At 44.0% G+C, this 22,457-nt stretch overlaps 1 protein-coding gene across 1 annotated transcript in view; it reads right to left on the bottom strand.

Annotated features, from left to right (window-relative positions):
* Positions 1-215: 215 nt before the first annotated feature.
* LOC124550722 (rap1 GTPase-activating protein 1-like) overlaps positions 216-22,457 on the bottom strand; it is a 175,590-nt gene continuing 153,348 nt past the window's right edge. The window contains exons 4-6 of the mRNA XM_047125443.1: positions 15,565-15,726; positions 3,075-3,319; positions 216-456 (exon numbers count right to left, since the gene is read on the bottom strand). Coding sequence (XP_046981399.1) covers positions 216-456; positions 3,075-3,319; positions 15,565-15,726 — 648 coding nt within the window. The remainder of the gene's footprint in view (positions 457-3,074; positions 3,320-15,564; positions 15,727-22,457) is intronic.

Raw genomic sequence — 22,457 nt, 5'->3', positions numbered from 1 at the left:
AATGGGACGCGAATAAGCTCTAATGAATGGTCGATTGTGAAGTGCCCTCCGCCACGCACTTCACAGTGTGCTCATCAGGAGCGGCCCTAGAATCACACAAACTCTTAAATCCATTGTGAAAACTTTAAGACGAATGATTCTGGGAGTCTCATCCACTCCATAAGCTGGCTTGCAACTGTGGCAAGGTGCACCCATAGAGAGAAATGGTCTCCGACTTACCGACTGCGCACGCCCAGGATGGCCCGGACACCGATGAAGCGCGTCTTGCTCTTGCTCTGGCCTACGAGGAAGACGACGTCGAAGAGGCTGGCATTGATAGCGATGTTCTCCTCATTGTTGAGGAAGGCGCGCGTGAAGTCCTTGGCCAGCTGGTCGTAGTCCTCGAACTGGTCGCGCACCGAGTCCAGTAGGGGGCTGGACGGCCGCATGTGGCCGATGGGCCGCCACGAGCCGCGCCTGGGGACGCACAGAACGGGGCGCCATCAGCTCAGCAGGCCAGCCCAACACACTACCCAACCCTCCAAACCCGGTACCCACATACACCAGCAGAGGGCTGGATGGCTGCATTTGGCTGATGGGCACCACGAGCTGTGTCTGGTGGCCGACAGGGGGGAGGGGTGGGGGAGGCCCATCAGTCGACCACACTAGTTCTTTAGCAACCAGCACACTATCCAACCTCCCAAATTCAGACCCCAGACACACTGCTGTTTCAAGTGGCCTGGTCACATCAAGGCTGGATAACCCCAACTGCCTGCTCCTACTGAACACCCAATCAACAATGTTCATCCATTTGCGGTACTGGCAACCAACCCCTCTATCACGTTTACGAAAATTCCAGGGAAAACCCTCGTACTCTGAGTCGAAACTGACCATACCTCGGACTACCACAAGTAGATAAAATCATCTTTACCATCTTCTTGGTCCTGTCACTATTGCAGCAAGTATTGTCCACATTATTACCGTAGTCCCACAAGCATCAATCGCTTTGGTATGCTCCACACCCATAATTAAACTACTTGTACCGAATTCCATCTAAAGGTCATTCCATCTACTTACAAATGCAATCCCACTTCATATTCATTCGTCTAGACATGTCTGATTATATCCTTCCAAGGAAAACTACGTGTTCAAGCAACAACCTCGTACAATAAAATCACTATTTCTCACAATTTTCGTACGTTATTGACATGTATATTTTTTACAGAAACACCTCATAGTATCCTCTGAGGCTTCCTCCCCTGCCCCTCAATATTAAAACAACCAAGCATTGGTTAGGCACACCTCCATACATATACATGTTATCATCTATCCTACAACTGGACGCAGCTGATTATCAATTATTAAAATGTCAGTAGCAGCCATAAAGCCAGCTGGACCAAATTTAGCTACAGAACCACCACTATAATCAACAAGATGCACATCTACACCAAAGCCTCTTCAATTACCTTCTCAATAACAGCATCGTCCTGCCAAAGGGAATTACTATACAAATCTTAGACTTCTTAAATTACATAATATCCTTTTTCGTTATTGCATATTTTGCAGTATCTTCTATTATACGAGGTGTTAGGAAAATAGGATCTGGTATTCTAATAGAAAATGACGTAGGTCAAAATGAAAACAAAGCACATGAGCAGAAACCAAAACTTTATGGGATACAGACTAGACTATGCCACGCTAACCATCTGTCGACACTTCACCCATTCTTGCACACTTACCTGTATAGCGTAAGGCTCTTGCCTCCCTCTGCGTGGTTTTTCAGATTGGTGACGATATCCTCCAGCATCTTCCAATTTGACAAGACCACCTTTTTATTAGTTTTGCCCTGCATACTGTGGAAGGTGATACATAGCCACAATTTAGTTACCAATAGAATTTTGGAATATGGCCGATCTCCATGTGGATGACCTAGTCGACAATAGAATCTTTTCAGTTTCTCAGGGAAGACCTGGCTAAATGCTTTGTCCTCCTGATGATATTAGATGAGACATAGCCAAATCCCCATTACCTTTAGCTGTTAGAGACGTGGCCTACTCCTGCGTGGTTGGTGACGATGTCGTCTAGCATCTTTCCTATCTCACAGTGTCCGCTCACAGTTGCTGAGTGATCAGCGTGACAGAATGTCAATCCTATGGGCCCGGGTTCGATTCCCGGCTGGGTCCGAGATTTTATACGCTCAGGGACTGGGTGTTGTGTTGTCCTAATCATCATCATTTCACCCCTATCGACGCACAACTCGCCGAAGTGGCATCAAATCGAAAAACTTGCACCTGGTGAACAGTTTACCCCATGGGAGGCCCTAGTCACACTACATTTACATTTATTTTTATCTCACAGTGACTACACGTTCTTTGGTTTCACCCCGCGTAAGCTGGAAGGTGATAAACAGCCACTTCCCACCTACCTGTGCAACTTGGGGATCTGGCCCATCTCTGTGTGGTTGCACGTATTTACCATGATGTCCTCTAGCATCCCTCCAGCCCCAGTGAAGACCTGGCTAATGGCTTTACACTGCAGAAGCAGAAAGGTGATAAATAGCCACTTCCCACCTACCTATACAAGGGGATCTCCGCACAGTTGGCCAGATTAACCATGTTTCCAGTCTCTCATTGAAGATCCTGCTAATGGCTTAGTCCTCCTGCAGCTGGTAGGAGAGACAAAGTTGCCACCCCCTTACCTACAGAGATTGGGGTCTGGTCCACCTCCACACGGTTGGCCAGGTTGACCATGACGTCCAGTAGAATCTTACAGTCTCTCAGTACAAACCTGGCTAATTGGTTTTGTCGTCCAGTGGCTGGCAGATGGGATGCAGACTGCACCTTACTTACCTGTTGGCTTGGCTGACCATGACGTCCTCCAACATATTTCCAGTGCAGATCTGGTTAATGTCTTTGCCCTACAGAAGCTGGAAGACCATACATAGCCACTTCACACCTACCTGCACAACTTGCAAATCTGACCCAGCTCCACATAATTGGCCAGATTCACTATGATGTTTTCTAGCAACTTTCTTGTCTCTCAGCAGTCAAGACCTGCTAATGGTTTTGCTATGCAAAAGCTAGTGGGCACCTTACCTGTAGGGCTTGGGTATTTGACCAGTCTCTGCGTGGTTGGCCAGGTTGGCAACGATGTCCTCGAGCATCTGCGACCGTGTGCGCTCTTGCATGCGCGCGAACTTGGGCGCCGAGTAGGAAGCGCGCTCGCCGTTCACGATCTTGGTGAGCAGCCACTCCCGGAACATGGGTCCCTTGTCGAAGACGGACTGCTCCCACAGGTATGGCTTGTAGGCACCAACCTCGTCACGGGTCACCACCGAAACCTGAGAGCAGTGAGGGATGGGCTATGTGAGTCCCACCAATATACACCAAAGGGGCAGTCCATGTCTTTACACTCTGATACTTACGTAGAATTCGAAAGAGGCTCCATCAGCGCTGTGTTACTAGGGTAGCATAAGATTCCCTGATCATGCGGTGCTCACATGCCGTTGCAGAGATACAAAGAATGTTTTTTTTTAAGGCGTCACGTATTTCTACAGCACGTAGAAAGGTTCCTATAATGATATGTCTGAAAACCAAGAACTGTTGACGCATGGGCCAATTTGTCCTGTCAGTTCTACATCTCTGTTACGTAGAAGTAGACATTATAGGTGCTGCTGCACGTGATTAATGCGTGTCCCCACACGTCCTTTAGCCCTTCTTCGCAGTGAATCATGCACTCTTTTAAATAAACTAAACTCCATTCTGACTTCGTCAAATACAATGGCCACACGCTGCTAACGTCGGCACATTGTCGATGTGATGGGTATTCACCAGTGCCTTGAAAGTTCGCCAAACAGCAGTGCAATTGAAATGTTATTTGAATTTCGCTACAAGTTTCGACAGTTCATTACGCCATCTTCAGGCCTCATATGTACCTTTCAAAAATAATTGATACTGGCATACTGGGGTCATGTGTTTCTGAGTGTCGTGAATTTGTAGCTGAAGTGCTTCCTTCGAAGACTTGACTGGGAGTTGCAGTCAAGTCTTCGAAGGAAGCACTTGAGGTACACATTCGCGACACTCAGAAACACATGGCCCAGTATGCCAATACTGATTATTTTTTAGAGGTGCATATGGAGCCTAAAGATGGCATAATGAATTGCCGAAACTGATATCGAAAATAAAATAACATCTCAATTGCACGGCTGTATGGCGAATTTCATTGGTCAGTATTAGTCCGCTCCGATAGCTGAGTGGTCAGCGTGACGAATTGCCGACCTACGGGCCCTGGTTCGATTCCCGGCTGGGTCGCGGATTTTCTCCGCTCAGGGACTGGATGTTGTGCTGTCTTCATCATCATTTCATCACCATCCGGCGTGCAGGTCGCCTAGTGTGGCTTCGAATGTAATGAGACCTGCACCAAGGCGGCCGGACCTCCCACGCAAGGGGCCTCCCGGCAAATGACCCCAAACGCTCATTTCATTTCCATTGGTAAATATTTGACCAGTCGCTATCCCATATCCGCAATGGATCAACAGAGAGTGTCTTGAAATGTCCACATAGCACCAAATCCAAATTTTTAAATTCGTCAGTAATTATATGAAACACTGAAAAATCAAGCTTTTGGTTCTCCTGGAAGTCGTTAGATAGGAAACCTATAACTGGCATTGGGCGAACAGGTTTGTCGTTTAGTTATGTAGACGACTTCAGTGCCAGATTATGATAAATGATACATAATGAATGATTTTTAGTGAAATGAGACAGCTGACTACATCCATGAAAAGAAATTCTCACGAAAAGCAATGATCCACCTGATGATGAGGAAGTAAGTCCTAGAAATGCGTCGTGGACGAAAATAATAGTGAGCGACAGATAATGGTTTCAGTTTATCTTTCATAAATACACATTTGCAGAAATTAGATCCTTTCTTGTTGGTCAAGTCTTTTATTTATTCCTTGAAGATTCCATGTTACCTGCAAAGTATACCAACAGTGATAACGGAAATTCATTGTTTATGTGCTAGTTAGTGGTTGCTGCAGAACTGTCCAACATTTATCTCTACTTTAAGCTGGAAGCATTCTGGTCACAAAATCAAGAATTGTAAAGTGTAAATGATGGCAATCATTAAAGTAAAATTTGCACACAATGATTAACACAGAAGCGTCAGTTCAGTAGTTAATGTTATTCATGGGATGTGTTATCGAGACTGTTGAGCAAAGCAATTAAAAGAACGAGTTATATATTGAAGCTTGAGGCATTATGAAATATGTTAAGCTGGCAGTAATAACACTGATTATGTTCTATCACTGGACTTAGCTTTTTAGTTAAGAATTCCTGAGAAGAAAATTGCGAAAGTAGGCCACAGGGCTTTATGAAGAGTATTTAGAAAAATCTAGAGGTGTAAAATGGAGGAAAAGACAGTTTAGAGAAGTAGAAAGCGATAATACAAAATCTTTAGCGCAGAGGATTGTCCTCCTGGCGGCACACATGGTGGACCAAAATAACAATCGTTGACTCTGAACGAAACGGCGCATTCAGAAGAAATGCGGGTAGTCGGTAATGGGGTGGAACGTCCGGTTCCTGTTAACCTACGAAAAAAATTAATTGGAAACGTGAAATGTGAAAGCACAAGCGTTTAGTTGACACGGTCATAACTAAATCTCAGTTCAGTAGTAGTAGTGTGGGCGATAGATAGCTGACACCTGTCGTTAAATGTCTAATGTCAAACAACGTGACAATCTCTGTGTGGAACTGGTTCGAACAGGCGCCGAAAGCACCGCGACACAATCTGATTCGGCGATTACCAATCAACTATGATTGACACAATAGAAAGCTTCTCTTGCTGTTGTCAGGAGGTCGTAGTAAAATAATTTGACAGCAGTGTGCCATTTGTTAATTAACAAAACGTCACTGTATACATTGTGAACTCTATCGTCACCGACAAAATTTCGGAGTGGTCGGGGATATTTTATGAGTTTTTGGCTATAAGGGTACCACGGTCCCTGGTGGCTTGTTCGTCTACACCTACATCTACATGATTACTGTGCAATTCACAATTAAGTGCCTGGCAGAGGGTTCATCGAACAACCCTACAAGCTACTTCTCTTCCTTTCTAGTCTCGAATGGCACGCGGCAAAACCGAGTACTTCAATCTTTCCCTGCGAGCTCTGATTTCTCTTACTTTATCATGATGTTCATTTCTGTCTATATATGTGGGCGCCAACAGAATATTTTTGCAATCGGAGGAGAAAGTTGGTGATTGGAATCTCACCAGGAGATTCTATCGCAACGAAAAACGCCTTTGTTTTGATTGCCACCCCAATTCACGTGTCGCGTCGGTCGCTCTCGCTCCTCTGTTCAGCGATGATACAAAACGAGCTGCCATTCGTTGACCCTTTTCGATGTACTCCGTCAGTCCCATCTGAAGCGGTTCCCACACCCCATAGCAGTACTCCAGAAGAGGGCTGGCAAACGTCGTGTAACCAGTCTCTTTAGTAGACCTGGTGAATTTCCCAAATGTTCTGGCGTTAATTGGCAACCTTTGGTTTGCTTTTCTCACAACATTATTTATGTCATAGTCCCAATTTACGTTATTCATAATCTTAATCCCTGAGTATTTAGTTGAGTTTAGCTCCTTTAGACTTTTGTGATTTATCATGTAACCGAAATGAGTTGTAGCTGGCTGAAGCTTTGCGCTGGATTAAACCTTCATTGCGATCTGTGTTTAGTCTCCCGCGGTTATCGTGATTAAGCTGTTATCCTCTCCTTCCGCGGGTGGCAGCAGCGGTGTGTATCGATGTTCGCACCTTGGACTGTCTTTGACCTGGCGCTTATAGTTTCCGGCTGGGCGGGATGCGACTATCGGTCGGTTGGCGTGGAGCAGCGAGGAATTCTCGGCGGGCGTAGTTTGGCCAAGCCCACTGGCGGAGTGTGTGGCGCTGTTCCCATTGCTAGAGGTCCGTGGCTCACCGATCCTGGATACTAAATTTGAGTTTTGATTTAACCTACCAGCAAGTCAAGACTGTTCACATTGTGTCGTTTGGAGTTCGTTGTCGGCTGTTGGGATATTCCCGTGAGCAACAACGTGGTTTTCAAGTTGGAAAATTCTAGCCACCCTCCGGTGGAGTTTCACTGTATTTGGTGATTTGAATTGAAGTGCACCAGCGGAATCTTCTGCCTTGTGGCCGGTTACCTGTCCTGGCCGTTGGCGTAAATTTCGGGGGGGAAAATTTCCTCATCGTGTTGTTGCTGTCCAGCACGTGGTGTGATTTGACAGCTGCGCGTATGATTTTTTGTGGACGCCAATATTTTCTACGTTGTTACGTTGAACTGTCTGTAGTGCCCTGGTCGGGTGAAGCGGAAGTTATCTTGTCGGTGGGTCCGCTGTTAGTGTTTCAATTACAGGCCGACCCTCGAACATCTGGGCGCCCTTGTGTGGACTGCCTTATTTTATTAAATTTGTTCTTGTTGTTGGTACTTGTATGGCTTCTGGCCGGTTTGGTGTTTTAAATTACAGTTGTTTCACTCTTAAGGCCTTCGGCCTAGTATAAGGTACTGTTTCACGTAAGCCCCTTGGCATTTCAAAAATCTTTTTGAATTTTTAAGTCTTCGGCCTTCAGCCGGTTTGAGTTTCAGTTGTTTGTTCTTAATGTCTTCAGCCTAAATTAAAGAACTGTTTCACGTAAGGACTTTGGTATTAAAAAAAATTAATGTTTTGGAGTTTTAAGTGTTCGGCCTTCAGCCGATTTGAATTTAACTTGTTTACTTCACCCTAAATAAAGAACTGTTTTAAGATAAGGCTTGCCTTTTAAATTTCTGATCATGATTGCGTTTTTAAATTAAAGTGGCTTTCAGCCGGTAATTAAGTCCCAAAGATTAAAGCTGTGTGTTTAAAATTTTTTTGGGCTCTTGTAATGTTTGATCAAATAATAAAGTTTTATGTTCGAGTGTAACTGACAGCCCCTTATTTTGGCCCCTTTCCACAATTTATTCTATCTGTCCTGACCTGCGGGTTAAGCAGGGCGTTTCACGAAATATATCGGATTTCCTCTATTACTCATGTGGATGACTTCACACTTTTCATTATTTAGAGCCGATTGCCAATTTCCGCATCACACAATAGCTTGCTTAAATAATTTTGAAATTAGTTTTTTTTATTCGATGATTTTACAAGACACTAGATGCCAACATTATCTGCAAACAATCTAAGTGGGCTGCTCAGACTGTCTATGTCGTTAATGCAGATGAAGTACGGCAAACGACCTGTAACACTTCTTTGGGGCATGGCAGAAGTTCCTCCTGTTTTACTGGATGACTTCCCGTCATCTACCACGAACGGTGACTTTCCCACAGGAACTCCCGAATCCCGGCGTACAACTGAGGCGCCACTCCAGACACACTCAATGTGATTGGAAGTCTCTTGTGAGGAACGGTGTCAAAAGCCTTCTGTAAATCTAAAAATACGGAATCAATTTGACATCCCCTGTCGATAGCACTATTACTTCGTGAGAATAAATAGCTAGCTGTGCTTCACAATAACGATATCTTCTGAGTCAGTGCTGACTATTTGTCACTAGATATTCTTATTCAAGGTAATTCATAATGTTCGAACGCAGAATCCTACTGCAAATCGACGTTAGTGATATGGATCTATAATTCAGCAGAGTACTTCTATTTGCTTTCCTCTCTGTTGGTGTCACTTGTGCAACTTTCCAGTCTGTGGGTACGGATCCTTGTATGAGGGAGCGGTTGTATATGATTGCTAAGTGTGGAGCCATTGTACCAGCACACTGTGAAGGGAACCTGACTGGTATGCAATCTGGACCGGAAGCCTTGACTTCCTTAAGTGTTTTAAGTTGCTTCGCTACACCAGGAATATCTACTTCTAAGTTACTCATGTTGTCAGTTGTTTTTAATTTGAATTCTGGAATATTTACTTCGTCTTTTTTCCTGGAGTTTCGGAATACGGTGTTTGGCAGCGTACGTCATTAGTGCCATAACTATTGCTACAGAGATTGAAGATACTGATTTCATTTTGCCGCTGGTTTACTTTACATACGACGAGAATAACAGGAGAATTGCATTTTGTTACCGTTCTTACCCCCATATAATAATTACAATCCCAAAGAAAGCAGGTGTTGACAGATGTGAAAATTACCGAACTATCAGTTTAATAAGTCACAACTGCAAAATACTAACGCGAATTCTTTACAGACGAATGGAATTGTATGTTACAGCATGTTTTAAGCAATTAGAGAACATCACGTCATCTGCAAGTAAAAAACGGCAGCAGAAAAAAAGCGCACAGAAAATATGTCGCAAACAGCGACAGTAATTGCTTAAAACATTCTGTAACATACAATAAATAAGGTAGTATGAAAGTATCCGTAGTAAAATATATTTAAAAAAATAGCAAAAAATGTAATTATGTGCTACTGTGTGTATATAACCTTCCTATTTTCTGCATGTTTTAGATTTAAAAAAAAACCACTGATGGTGATGATATTTGTCGCCGAAACTAGTTTGGGAGAATAAAGAAATAAACGTATAACGAGGCGTTTTGAAGCAAGGCGGACTCAATTTCAGATATTACTGTTTTTCTATGCAAACACGGACCAAATAGAAGAGTTACAAGATAAAATCATTAGTCCCTGTTAAGATATTCATCTATAGGGTAGATGGAATTGTCGATCAAAATGTCTTTCAAACTCAAAATTGTATTGTACCTAAAACCAAGTTATTTATGGTTGCTGGCAATTTATTGAAAATGTGTGTTCCTGAATATTGGACCCCTTTTTGGGCCAAGGTAGTTTCTAGATATTTTTGTATGTTTGTAAAGTTATCCGATAGATAAATAAATAGTAAGAAGATTCTTCGATGTTGTGAGGATAATTTCACAGAAAAAATGAAACTGGAATAAGAAACGGAATAAATTCTAATTTTATTATTAATCTGCAACAAAAGACCGCCGGTCCTAGGTCTCTTACATGAAAATACGCAGAAAATATCCCTGAGCATACTCCGATATTTTGTCGGGGGACTCCTGGTTTAACCTGTAGTCCGTTCCAAAAACGGTAAAGCTCTCACGCAACTTAATATATTCTAATGTACACTGCCTGACAAAAAGAGTGAAGAAGATATGGTCGTATGTCAAAGTAACTTCATACACGTGGACATCGGAGGAAACGTAAACGATGAGACTTATAATTCTCTGCGAACAGTAGAATTGCCACCAGAGTGCACTGGCGCTGTTAAAAATAAAGGGAACAGTAGGTCCTGACGTCTCGTCGACATCGTGGTCATTACAGATGGGCCACATGATTGGATTTAAATCCGACTTCTTTAGAAGGACAAAGAAACTTAACATTAGCAATCAGTCAGTAAGGCTATCTCCATATGAGATGTGTCGGCAGCGATCTGTATGTCTGTATGTAGCAGTTTAAGTTCCCTAGATCAAGGGCAGCAATGTTCAAAATATATAACATAGCCTCCGGAGAAAAAAAAAGAGTATAAATAAAATTTTCGATACACGACAATGGAAGCGCTATATGCGCTCTCAGAATAGTAATGTGTAGTATCTTTGTCATTTGGTACAAAAGAGATGGACGTTTTCTCTTTCATTGTCTTCTTGGTTCTGATGCTCTAGCTGACGGGCGCTTATTATTCACGGTCTGTAAGTAAACAATTATCTGTAGTAATATCAGTAATATTTCGAATATATATAAAAATTATCATTCAAAATTGTGTTTTTGTCAGTAGCAAGTGCCTTTCCTGCCCATGATTTAGTTACGTAATAATTAAATGTTGCTCTGGCCATTTTGTATAGGCTCATTGTTGTAGCGACGCCTTTAATAATAAAATTGGTATATGCTATTTTAATAGTCATTTAATGCTATAAGTATTAAAAAAATAATCTCAATAAATACAAAACGGGGTCTTGTAACATTTTCCAATTCATTTTTGGCCAGAGGTACAGTTTTATTAAGAGTAATTTCTATAAATGTGTACACTGCCATTGCACATAGGCAGCTGTCCTGGAGCATCAAGCCTCACAGAAAAAATAATTAAGCATTGTGTTTAATTGGCTTATCGCATAATATTAAAGAAAGATTTTTTTATCCATCGTGAGTAAGACGGATGTCTTCACCTTGGAATATGTATGATATTTCTGGCGATAGCGCCCTGAGAAAATTTAGCCGTGGCTTTTAACAAACATAAAACAGAATTTTTAACAAAACATTTCATTCAATTATCAGAATACGTTCATTATAAAAAGTTACGCGATAAATATTGTTCGTGTTTAGTGTTGTCATTCAGTAAATAAGGAGCACGAACAGCGTCAGATATTGAATGATCACAGCGTATACCTGGAGATGCCAAATTACCCGCTGAGACTGTGTTATCAACACTTTACAGAGTTTGAAAGTAATCTCGCTGTGGGTCTGCATTTGGCCGACTTGTCGAAACGTGCAGTATCGAGATTTGTGGGGTTTTCGGATGTGGCAGTGGCCCCTGTATTGGACCGCATGGGTTCGTGAGGGCAAACATGCTGGTTGTCTAAGTTCCGGTCACCCACGTCTTAACACCATCAGTGGGGATCCCCATACTGTGCACAAAGCACATCGCAATTACTTCGCATCTGCGTGTGGCAAGAACAAGTAATGGGTTCCCCGGAACATTCTGTGTCATACCGCGCCACTGGTCGGAAACTGGTGAAGATTGATTCTGAACTGCGTTCAGCGATGAATCGCGGTTCTGGACTACCCAAGATGACCATAGTTGTCGAGCATGGCGGTTACCTTTCTTCCATTGTTTTGGGGACGCACTGCTCGTTTGCTTCTGGTGTTATGGTGTGGAGAGATATTGGGTAGCCAAGGCATATAGTGATTGAGGCGACCTTGATGGCACAACAGTTGGTCACGGATAGTCTGTATCCTCCTGTGTTTCTTCTAATGCGATAGTATCGTACCTCCATGTTTCCCAATGATAATGCTCGTATACATGTGGCGTGTGTATCTTTACGAACTGTGTGGGTGATGTTGAAGTACGAGTGTGCTTTGATAAGTGTGTTAAAAGAAAGACAAGAAAAAATGATTGTTTCTTGAACAGCTGACCTTATTATTCGACGTAGTAGCGTTTGAGGCATGTACGCTTAGTCCAACGATCCTCCAGCTTCTCGTCCCATTGGAAAAATAGGTTTTGTCAAACTCTATAAAACGCACGTTGACTGCAATTATCACTTCCTCATTTCATGAAAATTTCTTTCCAGCAGGCCAAAGTTTCACGTCAGGGAAAAGGCACAAGTCACTTGGGGCAAAGCCTGGTGACTGGGGTTGATGAGTACTTTCGCCATTGTTATCGATGATGTGAGGGGTGGTGAATTATGCTGATGAAAGAACACATTTTTATGTACCAACCATGGTCTCTTTCCAGCCAAGACAAGTTTCAGACGATCGAACAACGAAGCATAAGAGATTCCAGTTATGGTTCTGTCTTTTTCCACGTAATCTATGAGGATTATTCTTTCGGAATCCCAAAAAAAAACAGTGGCCATCACCTTACCGGGTGACAAAATGGTATTTGTCTTCTCTGGCGCACTTTCACAAGCCTTTGTCCATTATTTTAACTGTGATGTGTAGAGATAGACCCAGGATTTATCATTAGTCACAAATCAGTGCAAAAGTCTTGCATTTTTTGGTTAAACATCGCCACACTTCGTTTTAATATGTTGTGACGGATGCACTTATTGTCGACTGCGAACTATCGTGATATCCAACTGTCACACAGCTTCTTCATAGTTGATTATCCGTGAAGGACATTACGCATTCGTTCATTGGGGTGCTTACAGCCATAACAGTCTCACGAATTTTTATTCGGCGGTCTTGCGTTACCATTTCATAGAGTTTGTGAATGTTTTCCTATGTGGTGACGTCAATTGGACGACGTTTGTCGAGCCACGTTTAAATTCATTAATCCAAAAATATATAGTCTTCAATGACGGCGCAGAGACAGTATGAACTTCACACAATTCTTGATTTTACTTTCGTGTGGAGCCACAGTCGTAGAAAACTTTCGAAAGATATAATCGCCATTTAACTGTGCAACAGATTTTATTCCACAATCTAAAATTCGGTTTTAGGCCATTATCAACTGCTACAAGTATTAATAAGTCATTAGACTTGAACAGAACACATGTCATCGTCAAAACATGTATCTTCGGTTATATAAACCAATTTTATCAAAAGTAAATGCTAGAACATTTGTGTAATAGGTTAATTTGCTGGCAGTTAGCATGGCTTCTTCGCCTGATACGGTTGTAGAATAAAATAGATGACTAGATCACAATTCCACGACCGTAGCAACTGAAGAAGTCATGTTAATTGTCAGTAAATTAGCCCATAGCACAAATGTTCTCCCATTACACTTACGTAAGAAACTGTTTTACATAACCGAAGATACATGTTTTGACAATGACTTGTGTTCTACTCAAGTCTAATGATTTTTAGTACTTGTAACACTTGATAATTGTCTATGGCTGAAATCTAGATTGTCGAATAAAACCCGTTGTGCAGTTGAATGGCATTTATATCTTTCAAAAACCTCATCCCATTCTTTTTTGATTTGTACGGCAGTCCAGGCTTTTAAATGAAAATGTTTAACAGCTGCGGAGAAGCTCTGTTTTATCCATTTTCAATTTTAACCAATACACTGACCAATTTAGATAACTGTCAACAAAGAACTATACGCTGCATACTGTCGAAATTCTATGTAAATCCTTTGAATGATTGAGCTTACCAAACGTGAAGGTGCAACAAAAATGTTATAAAGTGTATTAGAAATTCACAGGACTTATAAAAGCACCCTTGTATTCTCGAGACCAGCAAGATCCCCAGATCTGTCTCCGATAAAACATGTGTGAGACCAGTTCTGACATCAGTTCTGTCCGAGCAGCATTATCACGGATAGCAAGGACCAATTACAACAGTTGTGGCCCAGCTTGGCTCATGGGAGCATACATTGGCTTAAGACACCCTTCACAACGAAATCAGCTCAGGCATCCAGGCGTGAGGGGTTCAACGTCCAACACAAAGATGGGCACTTATGGCCAAGTGCGTCCCAAATTTGACTCGACATTTTAATCACTGACATCACATCATACACTACTGGCCATTAAAATTGCTACCGTGCTGGAACCCCAACGACCTCGAATCACTAGCAGTCGAGATGACATGCATCTTTTCCGCATGGCTGTAACGGATCGAGCAGCCACGTTTCGAGGAGGAGGAGATTAGTGTTTAACGTCCCGTCGACAACGAGGTCATTAGAGACGGAGCGCAAGCTCGGGTGAGGGAAGGATGGGGAAGGAAATCGGCCGTGCCCTTTCAAAGGATCCATCCCGGCATTTGCCTGAAGCGATTTAGGGAAATCACGGAAAACCTAAATCAGGATGGCCGGAGACGGGATTGAACCGTCGTCCTCCCGAATGCGAGTCGCCACGTTTCGATACCTGAGTCAACAGATGGGGACGTTTGCAAGACAACAACCTTCTGCACGAACAGTTCGACGACGTTTGCAGCAGCATGGACTCTCAGCTCGGAGACCATGGCTGCGGTTACCCTTGACGCTGCATCACAGACTGGAGCGCCTGCGATGGTGTACTCAACGACGAACCTGGGTGCACGAATGGCAAAACGTCATTTTTTGGGATGAATCCAGGTTCTGTTTACAGCATCATGATGGTCGCATCCGTGTTTGGTGACATCGCGGTGAACCCACATTGGAAGCGTCTATTCGTCATCGCCATACTGGCGTATCACCCGGCGTGATGTTATGGGGTGCCATTGGTTACACGTCTCGGTCGCGTCTTTTTCGCACTGACGGCACTTTGAACAGTGGACGTTACATTTCAGATGTGTTACGACCCGTGGCTCTAACCTTCATTCGATCCCTGCGAAACCCTACATTTCAGCAGGATAACGCACGACCGCATGTTGCAGGTCCTGTACGGGCCTTTCTGGATACAGAAAATGTTCGACTGCTGCCCTGGCCAGCACATTCTCTAGATCTCTCACCAACTGAAAGCGACTGGTAAATGGTGGCCGAGCAACTGGCTCGTCACAATACGCCAGTCACTACTCTTGATGAACTGTGGTATCGTGTTGAAGCTGCATGGGCAGCTGTACCTGTACACGCCATCCAAGCTCTGTTTGACTCAATTCCCATGCGTATCAAGGCCGTTATTATGGCGAGAGGTGGTCGTTATGGGTACTGATTTGTCAGGATCTATGCACCCAAATTGCTTGAAAATGTAATCACATGTCAGTTCTAGTATAATATATTTGTCCAATGAATACCCGTTTATCATCTGCATTTCTTCTTGGTGTAGCAATTTTAATGGCCAGTAGTGTACAACCTCTCAACGCGTGGAGCTTCATTTCGTTTCCTCTTTCCCTTCTGCCAATCTCAGACAGTGTGGAACAAACCATCAGATATTGACCGTTAGTTTCAAACAAACTTCTAAATTAAGAGAGAGAGACTGGGGGAGGCTTCTAGTGCAGTGTAGAGTAGTGTAGTGTGGAACACTCACCTCGTATCTGGTGGGCTTGCGCTTGATGCGCGGGCTGGTGCGCACCAGGATGAAGGTGTGCAGGAAGTGCGACTTGATGCACGCCGGGCTGAAGCTGGTGTTGTCCGCCTCAAGGAACACCACGCACACGATGTCGTTGCCGATGTGCCGCTTGCGCTGCAGCTGTGGGCACGAAGCGAAGTACGAACCATGAAAAAATCTGCCCAACTGTTAGTAGGTCTTGGGCACTGTGTCCCATTCCAAATTAATTACATGTATATATATATAGTTCATCAATCCTGGGAATTGAGAATCCAAAGATTTGTGCCTGTTAATCAATATTGATACTGGCAAGATATTGGTCCCGGGAATTTCAGGAACACAACAGAATCTCTACAGTAATTCCTCAGACTAGCCCGGACATACAAAATGAACCGAGCAGGGGACTTCAGTTTAAATATGTAGAGACAGAAGATCTAACGAAACATTTTCTTATTTACGTACTAGAGCATGACTAAAAACCGCGTTTTAATTTATTGATGTGCATCTTATTGCATGGGCGAGGGACTTCAGCTGATGCTACACTGTGTGATCAAAAGTATCCGGACACCTGGCTGAAAATGACATACAACTTTGTGGCGTCCTCCATCGGTAATGCTGGGATTCAATATGGTGTCGGCCCACCCTTAGCCCTGATGACAGCTTCCACTCTCGCAGGCATACGTTCAATCAGGTGCTGGAGGGTTTCTTGGGGAATGCAGCCCATTCTGCACGGAGTGCTGCACTGAGGAGAGGTATCGATGTCGGTCGGTGAGGCCTGGCGCGGCGTTCCAAAACATACCAAAGGTATTCTTTAAGATTCAGGTCAGACCAGTCCACTACAGGAATGTTATTGTCGTGTAACCACACCGCCATAGGCCGTGCATTACGAATAGGTGTTCGATCGCCTTGAAAGATGCCTTTCCCGAATTGCTTTTCAACAGTGAGAAGCAAGAAGGTGCTTAAAACATCAATGTAGACCTGTGCTGTGATAGTGCCCTGCAAAACAACTAGGGGTGCAAGCCCCCTCCATGAAAAACACGACCACATCTTAGCACCACCGCCTCCGAATTTTACTGTTGGCACTACACACGGTGCCAGATGACGTTCACCAGGCATTCACCATACCCACACCCTGCCATCGTTTTTCCACTTTCCAATCGTCCAATGTTTACGCTCCTTACACCAAGCGAGGCGTGGTTTGCCACTTACCGGCGTGATGAGCAGCCGCTCGACCATGAAATCCAAGTTTTCTCACCTCCCGCCTAACTGTCGGTATACTTGCTGTGGATCCTGATGCAGTTTGGAATTCCTGTGTGATGGTATGGATACATGTCTGCCTATGACACATTACGACCCTCTTCAATTCTCGGTGGTCTCTGTCAGTCAACAGATGAGGTCGGCCTGTACGCTTTTGTGCTGTACGTGTCCCTTCACGTTTCCACTTCAATACTGCCTCGCAAACAGTGGACCTAGGAATGTTTAGCAGTGTGGAAATCTCGCGTACAGACGTATGACACGAGTGACACCCAATCACCTGATCACGTTCCAAGTCCGTGAGTTCCGCGGAGCGTCCCATTCAGCTCTCTCACGATGTCTAATGACCACTGAGGTCGCTGATATGGAGTACCTGGCAATAAGTGGCAGCACAATGCACCTAATATGAAAAACGTATGTTTTTGGGGGAGTCCGGATACTTTTGATCACATAGTGTATATATGAGAAAAACTACCGCTACGTCTTTATTCTATCACACGACTAGTTTCAACGGCACGTTACCGCCTTCCTGAGGGCCCACCACTGCCAAAAGAGTATTTGATTTCCTTGGCGTATTTATTGCGCGGTCCTTGCTACTATCACACATGGGCTAACGTTTTGTCAGGAGTCTAGGAAATCAGATACACGTTTGGCAGTGGTAATGCCTGAGGATGGCGATAATGTGCGGCCGAAACCAGTCGTATGACAGATTAAAGTCATTCTCAAGATACAGCTGTGGTGGTACTTTCTCTCATACTTACTAGTTATGTTCGCATGAAGCAGTGTTAGTTTATTGTGCTTTTGACACATGATGAATGCAACGTATGTTCAAATGACAAATGATATTTTTTGTGTGATATAATTACAGTTTTACAAGTTGCAGATTTTTTACTTTAATTCTTCTCTGAAACCTTGCTTCCTGCCGAATTTCATGATTCTACGTGAAAAGGAAGTACCCTATAGCTTTTGAGGGAAAGTTCGCAAGTATCAAAATATGTGACAAAATGAGCGAATCTTTTGATTGAATTGACTTAGAATCTCAAAATTTTTTATCGCCAAGGGATCATAGACTTTAGTACGTGAAATAAATTTCAACATGATACGCCGCTCACTTGTTCTAGAGGAAAGAGGGTCTTAAAAGACGGACAGACACGCGGATAAGAAATGAGAAAAATATATTTTGTCGTGTGATATGGTTACAAATTAACAGTTTTCTGTTTTTTCCTTTCCTTCTGCTGTCAAAACCTTGCTTCTTGCCAAATTTCACGATTCTAGGTCAACGGCAAGCACTCTATAGGTTGTGATGAGTGAGTTTTCGAGCATCATAATATGTGACATGAATGGTCGTATCTTTTGACTGCATCGACTTAGAGACTAACAATTTTTCACGCCGCCAATGGACCACAAACCTCAGTATGTGACATAAATTTGAATTTAATATGTGATACTGTTCCAGAGGAAAGGGGTCTTAACAGACGGAGAGCCAAACAGACAGACGGCTAAAAAAATGACAAATTTGTTTTTTTCATGTGATGTAATTACAAATTAAAATTTCTCGGATTTTGTCCTTTACTTGTATTGTGAAATCTTGATTTCTGCCAAATTTCAGGATTGTACGTTAAGGTTATGACGAGTGAGTTTTCGAGTATCAAAATATGTGAGACAAATGGCTTTTCTTAAAAATGAAGTGGCTTACAAGCTTGAATGTTTTACAGCTCCAGGGGACCATAAACGTCTATATGTGACATAAATTTAAAAGTGAAACGTCTACTCGTTCCTGAGAAAAACGGGCTTAACAGTCGGACACTGCAGCTGTGGGTAGGAAGAGAAACAAAATGGTTCAAAAGGCTCTGAGCACGATGGGACTTAACTTCTGAGGTCATCAGTCCCCTAGAACTACTTAAACCTAACTAACCTAAGGACATCACACACATCCATGCCCGAGGCAGGATTCGAACCTGCGACTGTAGCGGTCGTGCTGTTCCAGACTGTAGCGCCTAGAACAGCTCGGCCACTCCGGCCGGCTATGGAAAACATTATTGATAATGGTGGTGAAGCAGATGATGATACGAGTGCCAGCCGCCCTACCGTGCCCCGCCACAACGGCGAACAACGCACCAAGGAAGATGGAACCAGCTCGATTACGAAATCGACGACCGGCATTTGAATGTGTACATCCTCGTTGCTACAAATAATAATTATTACATTCAGTACATAAAGGGTGTAACTAAATTCCCTCTACGGGAATTAATGACTTATAGTGGAGACCAAGACGGTTGAGTTTAGCAGAGGAATCCATGCCCAGATACGTACCGTTTCCGCGCTACACACACAATGCCACGACACACGTTCAAAACTCCTGCACTTTCGGCGCCACTGAGTAGGGTATTACACTGAAGCGCAAAAGAATCTGGTATAGGCATGATTATTCAAATACAGAGATATGTAAACAGGCAGAATACGGAGCTGCTGTCGGCACCGCCTATATAAGACATCAAATGTCTGCCGCAGTTGTTAGACCTGTTACTGCTGTTACTATGGCAGGTTATCAAGATTTAAGCGAGTTTAAGCCTGGTGTTTTAGTCGCGCACGAGCGACGGGACGCTCAAATCTCCAACATCGCTTCCGCCAGAAAAACATCCTGCAAGAACGGGACCGACGACGACTGAAGAGAATCGTTCAGTGTGGCGGAAGTGCAACCCTTCCGCAAACTGCTGAAGGTTTCAGTGCTGGGCCATCGACAAGTGTCAGCGTGCAAACGATTCAACGAAACAACATCGGTATAGGTTGGTTGGTTGTTTCGGGGAAGGAGACCAGACAGCGAGGTCATCGGTCTCATCGGATTAGGGAAGGACGGGGAAGGAAGTCGGCCGTGCTCTTTGAAAGGAACCATCCCGGCAGCGATTTAGGGAAATCACGGAAAACCTAAATCAGGATGGCCGGACGCGGGATTGAACCGTCGTCCTCCCGAATGCGAAACATCGGTATAGGCTTTGGAGCCGATGACTGCACGACACAAAGCTTTACGCCTCGCCTGGGCCCGCCAACACCGACACTGGACTGTTGATGACTGGTAACAAGGTGTCTGGTCGGAAGAGTCTCGTTTTAAATTGTATCGTGCGGATGGACGTGTACGGGTATGGAAACAACCTCATGAATCCACGGATCCTGCATGTCACCAGGGGACTGTTCAAGCTGACGGAGGCTCTGTAATGGTGTGGGGCGTGTGCAGCTGGAGTGATATGGGACCCGTCATAGTCTAGATACGACTCTGACAGCTGACACGTAGTAACCATCCTGTCTGATCACTTGCATCCGTTCATGTCCATTGTGCATTCCGACGGACTTGGGCAATTCCAGCTGGACTGTGCGACACCCCACACGTCCGGAATGGCTTTATTAGCCAGTTGTACCAGTTTCTTTGGCTCTTCTTTTGTACATACGTCTTTCAGCAATCACCTTATATCCGATGCCCAGTACAGGTTTCTTTACTGCCATTCAGTTGAGTTTGTGATCGCTTATCACGTTCGGTCCGAGGTCATCTGTACCAACGATTTGGGCAAAAGTGGGTAGGTTGCGTCGGTCTGACTGCTAGTCCAGCACGTTTTCCCGACTTGAATTTACTACAGTCCTGCCTGTGGGATCTCATGGAACCAGTCTACGTGACTCTTGTGCAATCCGAGGAAGACGTATTGGCACAGGTTAGGGCTGCGGCCGATTCTGGAGGACCAGGGACTTGTGATCTCGTGTACCGAAATATGGTATGGAGATGCAGTATCTTTGTTGACGTCGACGCTCGTCACGTCGAGCCCTCGTTGTAAGTAGACCCAGACGACAAGCAGCAGGTGTCAGAGAGCAACGCGTGTTGTGGTATGTTGCGGCCAGTGGGACGTGACTTCCTATGTTAAATGTAACCGTCTCGGTTCTCACTACAAGTCCTCAAAGTACCTAAAGGGAATTTAATTACGCCCTGTACAGGCAAAGGGTGTTCATTATATCATCTGGGGGAATTTATTATGGCTACAAAGTAATTGTTAACATAAAAATTTAAATTCTAACGTAGCGTGGAGAGAGGTACCGGATTCTGACCTGCTGACACTTGCGAGCCCGTCTACAGACGCGAAACATCAGAAAATGACACTTGTTCCCGGACCTCACGATCGGTGGACGTCTAAGACATTGTCATCAATAGGTCCGAGGGCAGGGTATGTAACATTGGTGGTAAGTTGTACAACCATTAGCTTGCTCTCACTCTTAAAGATCAGTTTGTTGCACAGTTATCTGAATGTAAACGATTAGTCTAGGAGTAAACTTGCGCTTCAAGATGGCAAAACAGTACTGTGTTTCAGTTAGGGAGTGATTATAGTAATGAAATACAGTCTCGACTTCTCTTTATTTATTACCGGTTTAGCGACTTTGGCCTTTAATCGAATGGCTCTGAGCACTATGGGACTTAACATCTATGGTCGTCAGTCCCCTAGAACTTAGAACTACTTAAACCTAACTAACCTAAGGACATCACACAACACCCAGTCATCACGAGGCAGAGAAGGCCTTTAATCAATTCCTGCTATATCGAGAGTGATGAGTTTATCTGCCGTGTGACAAAGTACAGGTTGGAAAACAATTGTGCTAGAGCATTATCAATCAGATCTCGGTCCGCTGGTTTCCGAAGGCTCTACCACAGCTCAGAAACAGCACTATACACATTGTAACGCAAATACTAACTTGTAACATCGCATGTGATGCCAGGAATAGACACTCCCAGCTTATGCCATCACATATGCTTCCCCACATCCCCGTTGTCAGAAAGCAATCCGGAAGAAGTGACTCCCATCTGACAGTGCCTTAGTTGCCGATGAATCTATCGGTATGTACAGTGGTTGTCCATGAAACTTTTTCGTTTACTGACATTTCGTCTAGAGCTGCGTTGGACATATCCAGAGATCAGGGGTGCTCGTCATTCGCTACACTCTTGCCAATGAAAAGAATGAGAATGAGTCGGCAAGACTGAGTGATATCACGACCATCTCTGACGACGTCCAATACATGCCCGGAGGAAACGTCAGGAACGGCAGAGTCTCATCGACCACTACCACACAACCCGCGATATTCGCCAGAAACGAAGACGACCTCTCGTCAAAGCCTTCAGTGTCTGCCACGCCTGAAGTTAAACCTAAGAGATGGGTAGCCACACGATGTGGAGACGAAACCAAAACAATTTCTAATTCATTAATGTAGGGTGGTGACTTTGAATGCAACTATCTTCAATCAAATATTGGATTTCCAGACAAATCGAGTTTCGTCGACTGCTTCTAATGGTTCAAATGGCTTTAAGCACTCTGGGACTTAACATCTGAGGTCATCAGTCCCCTAGACTTAGAACTACTTACACCTAACTAACCTAAGGACATCACACACATCCATGCCCGAGGCAGAATTCTAACCTGCGACCGTAGCAGCCGCGTGGTTCCGGACTTAAGCGTCTAGAACCGCTCGTCCGCAGCGGCCGGCTCGACTGCTTCGTAACTGGCGTTTTGCCTAAGTCTCCTATCGCAACCGGTCGGCATATTTTTATTACTTTAGAAATTTATCCTTCTCCCATTCATGGTCTACGT

The sequence above is a fragment of the Schistocerca americana genome, chromosome 9 (assembly GCF_021461395.2).
Source record: "Schistocerca americana isolate TAMUIC-IGC-003095 chromosome 9, iqSchAmer2.1, whole genome shotgun sequence".
Lineage (NCBI taxonomy): Eukaryota > Metazoa > Arthropoda > Insecta > Orthoptera > Acrididae > Schistocerca > Schistocerca americana.
Note: the sequence above shows the minus strand (reverse complement) of the source record. Positions and strands in the feature narration are given on the sequence as shown.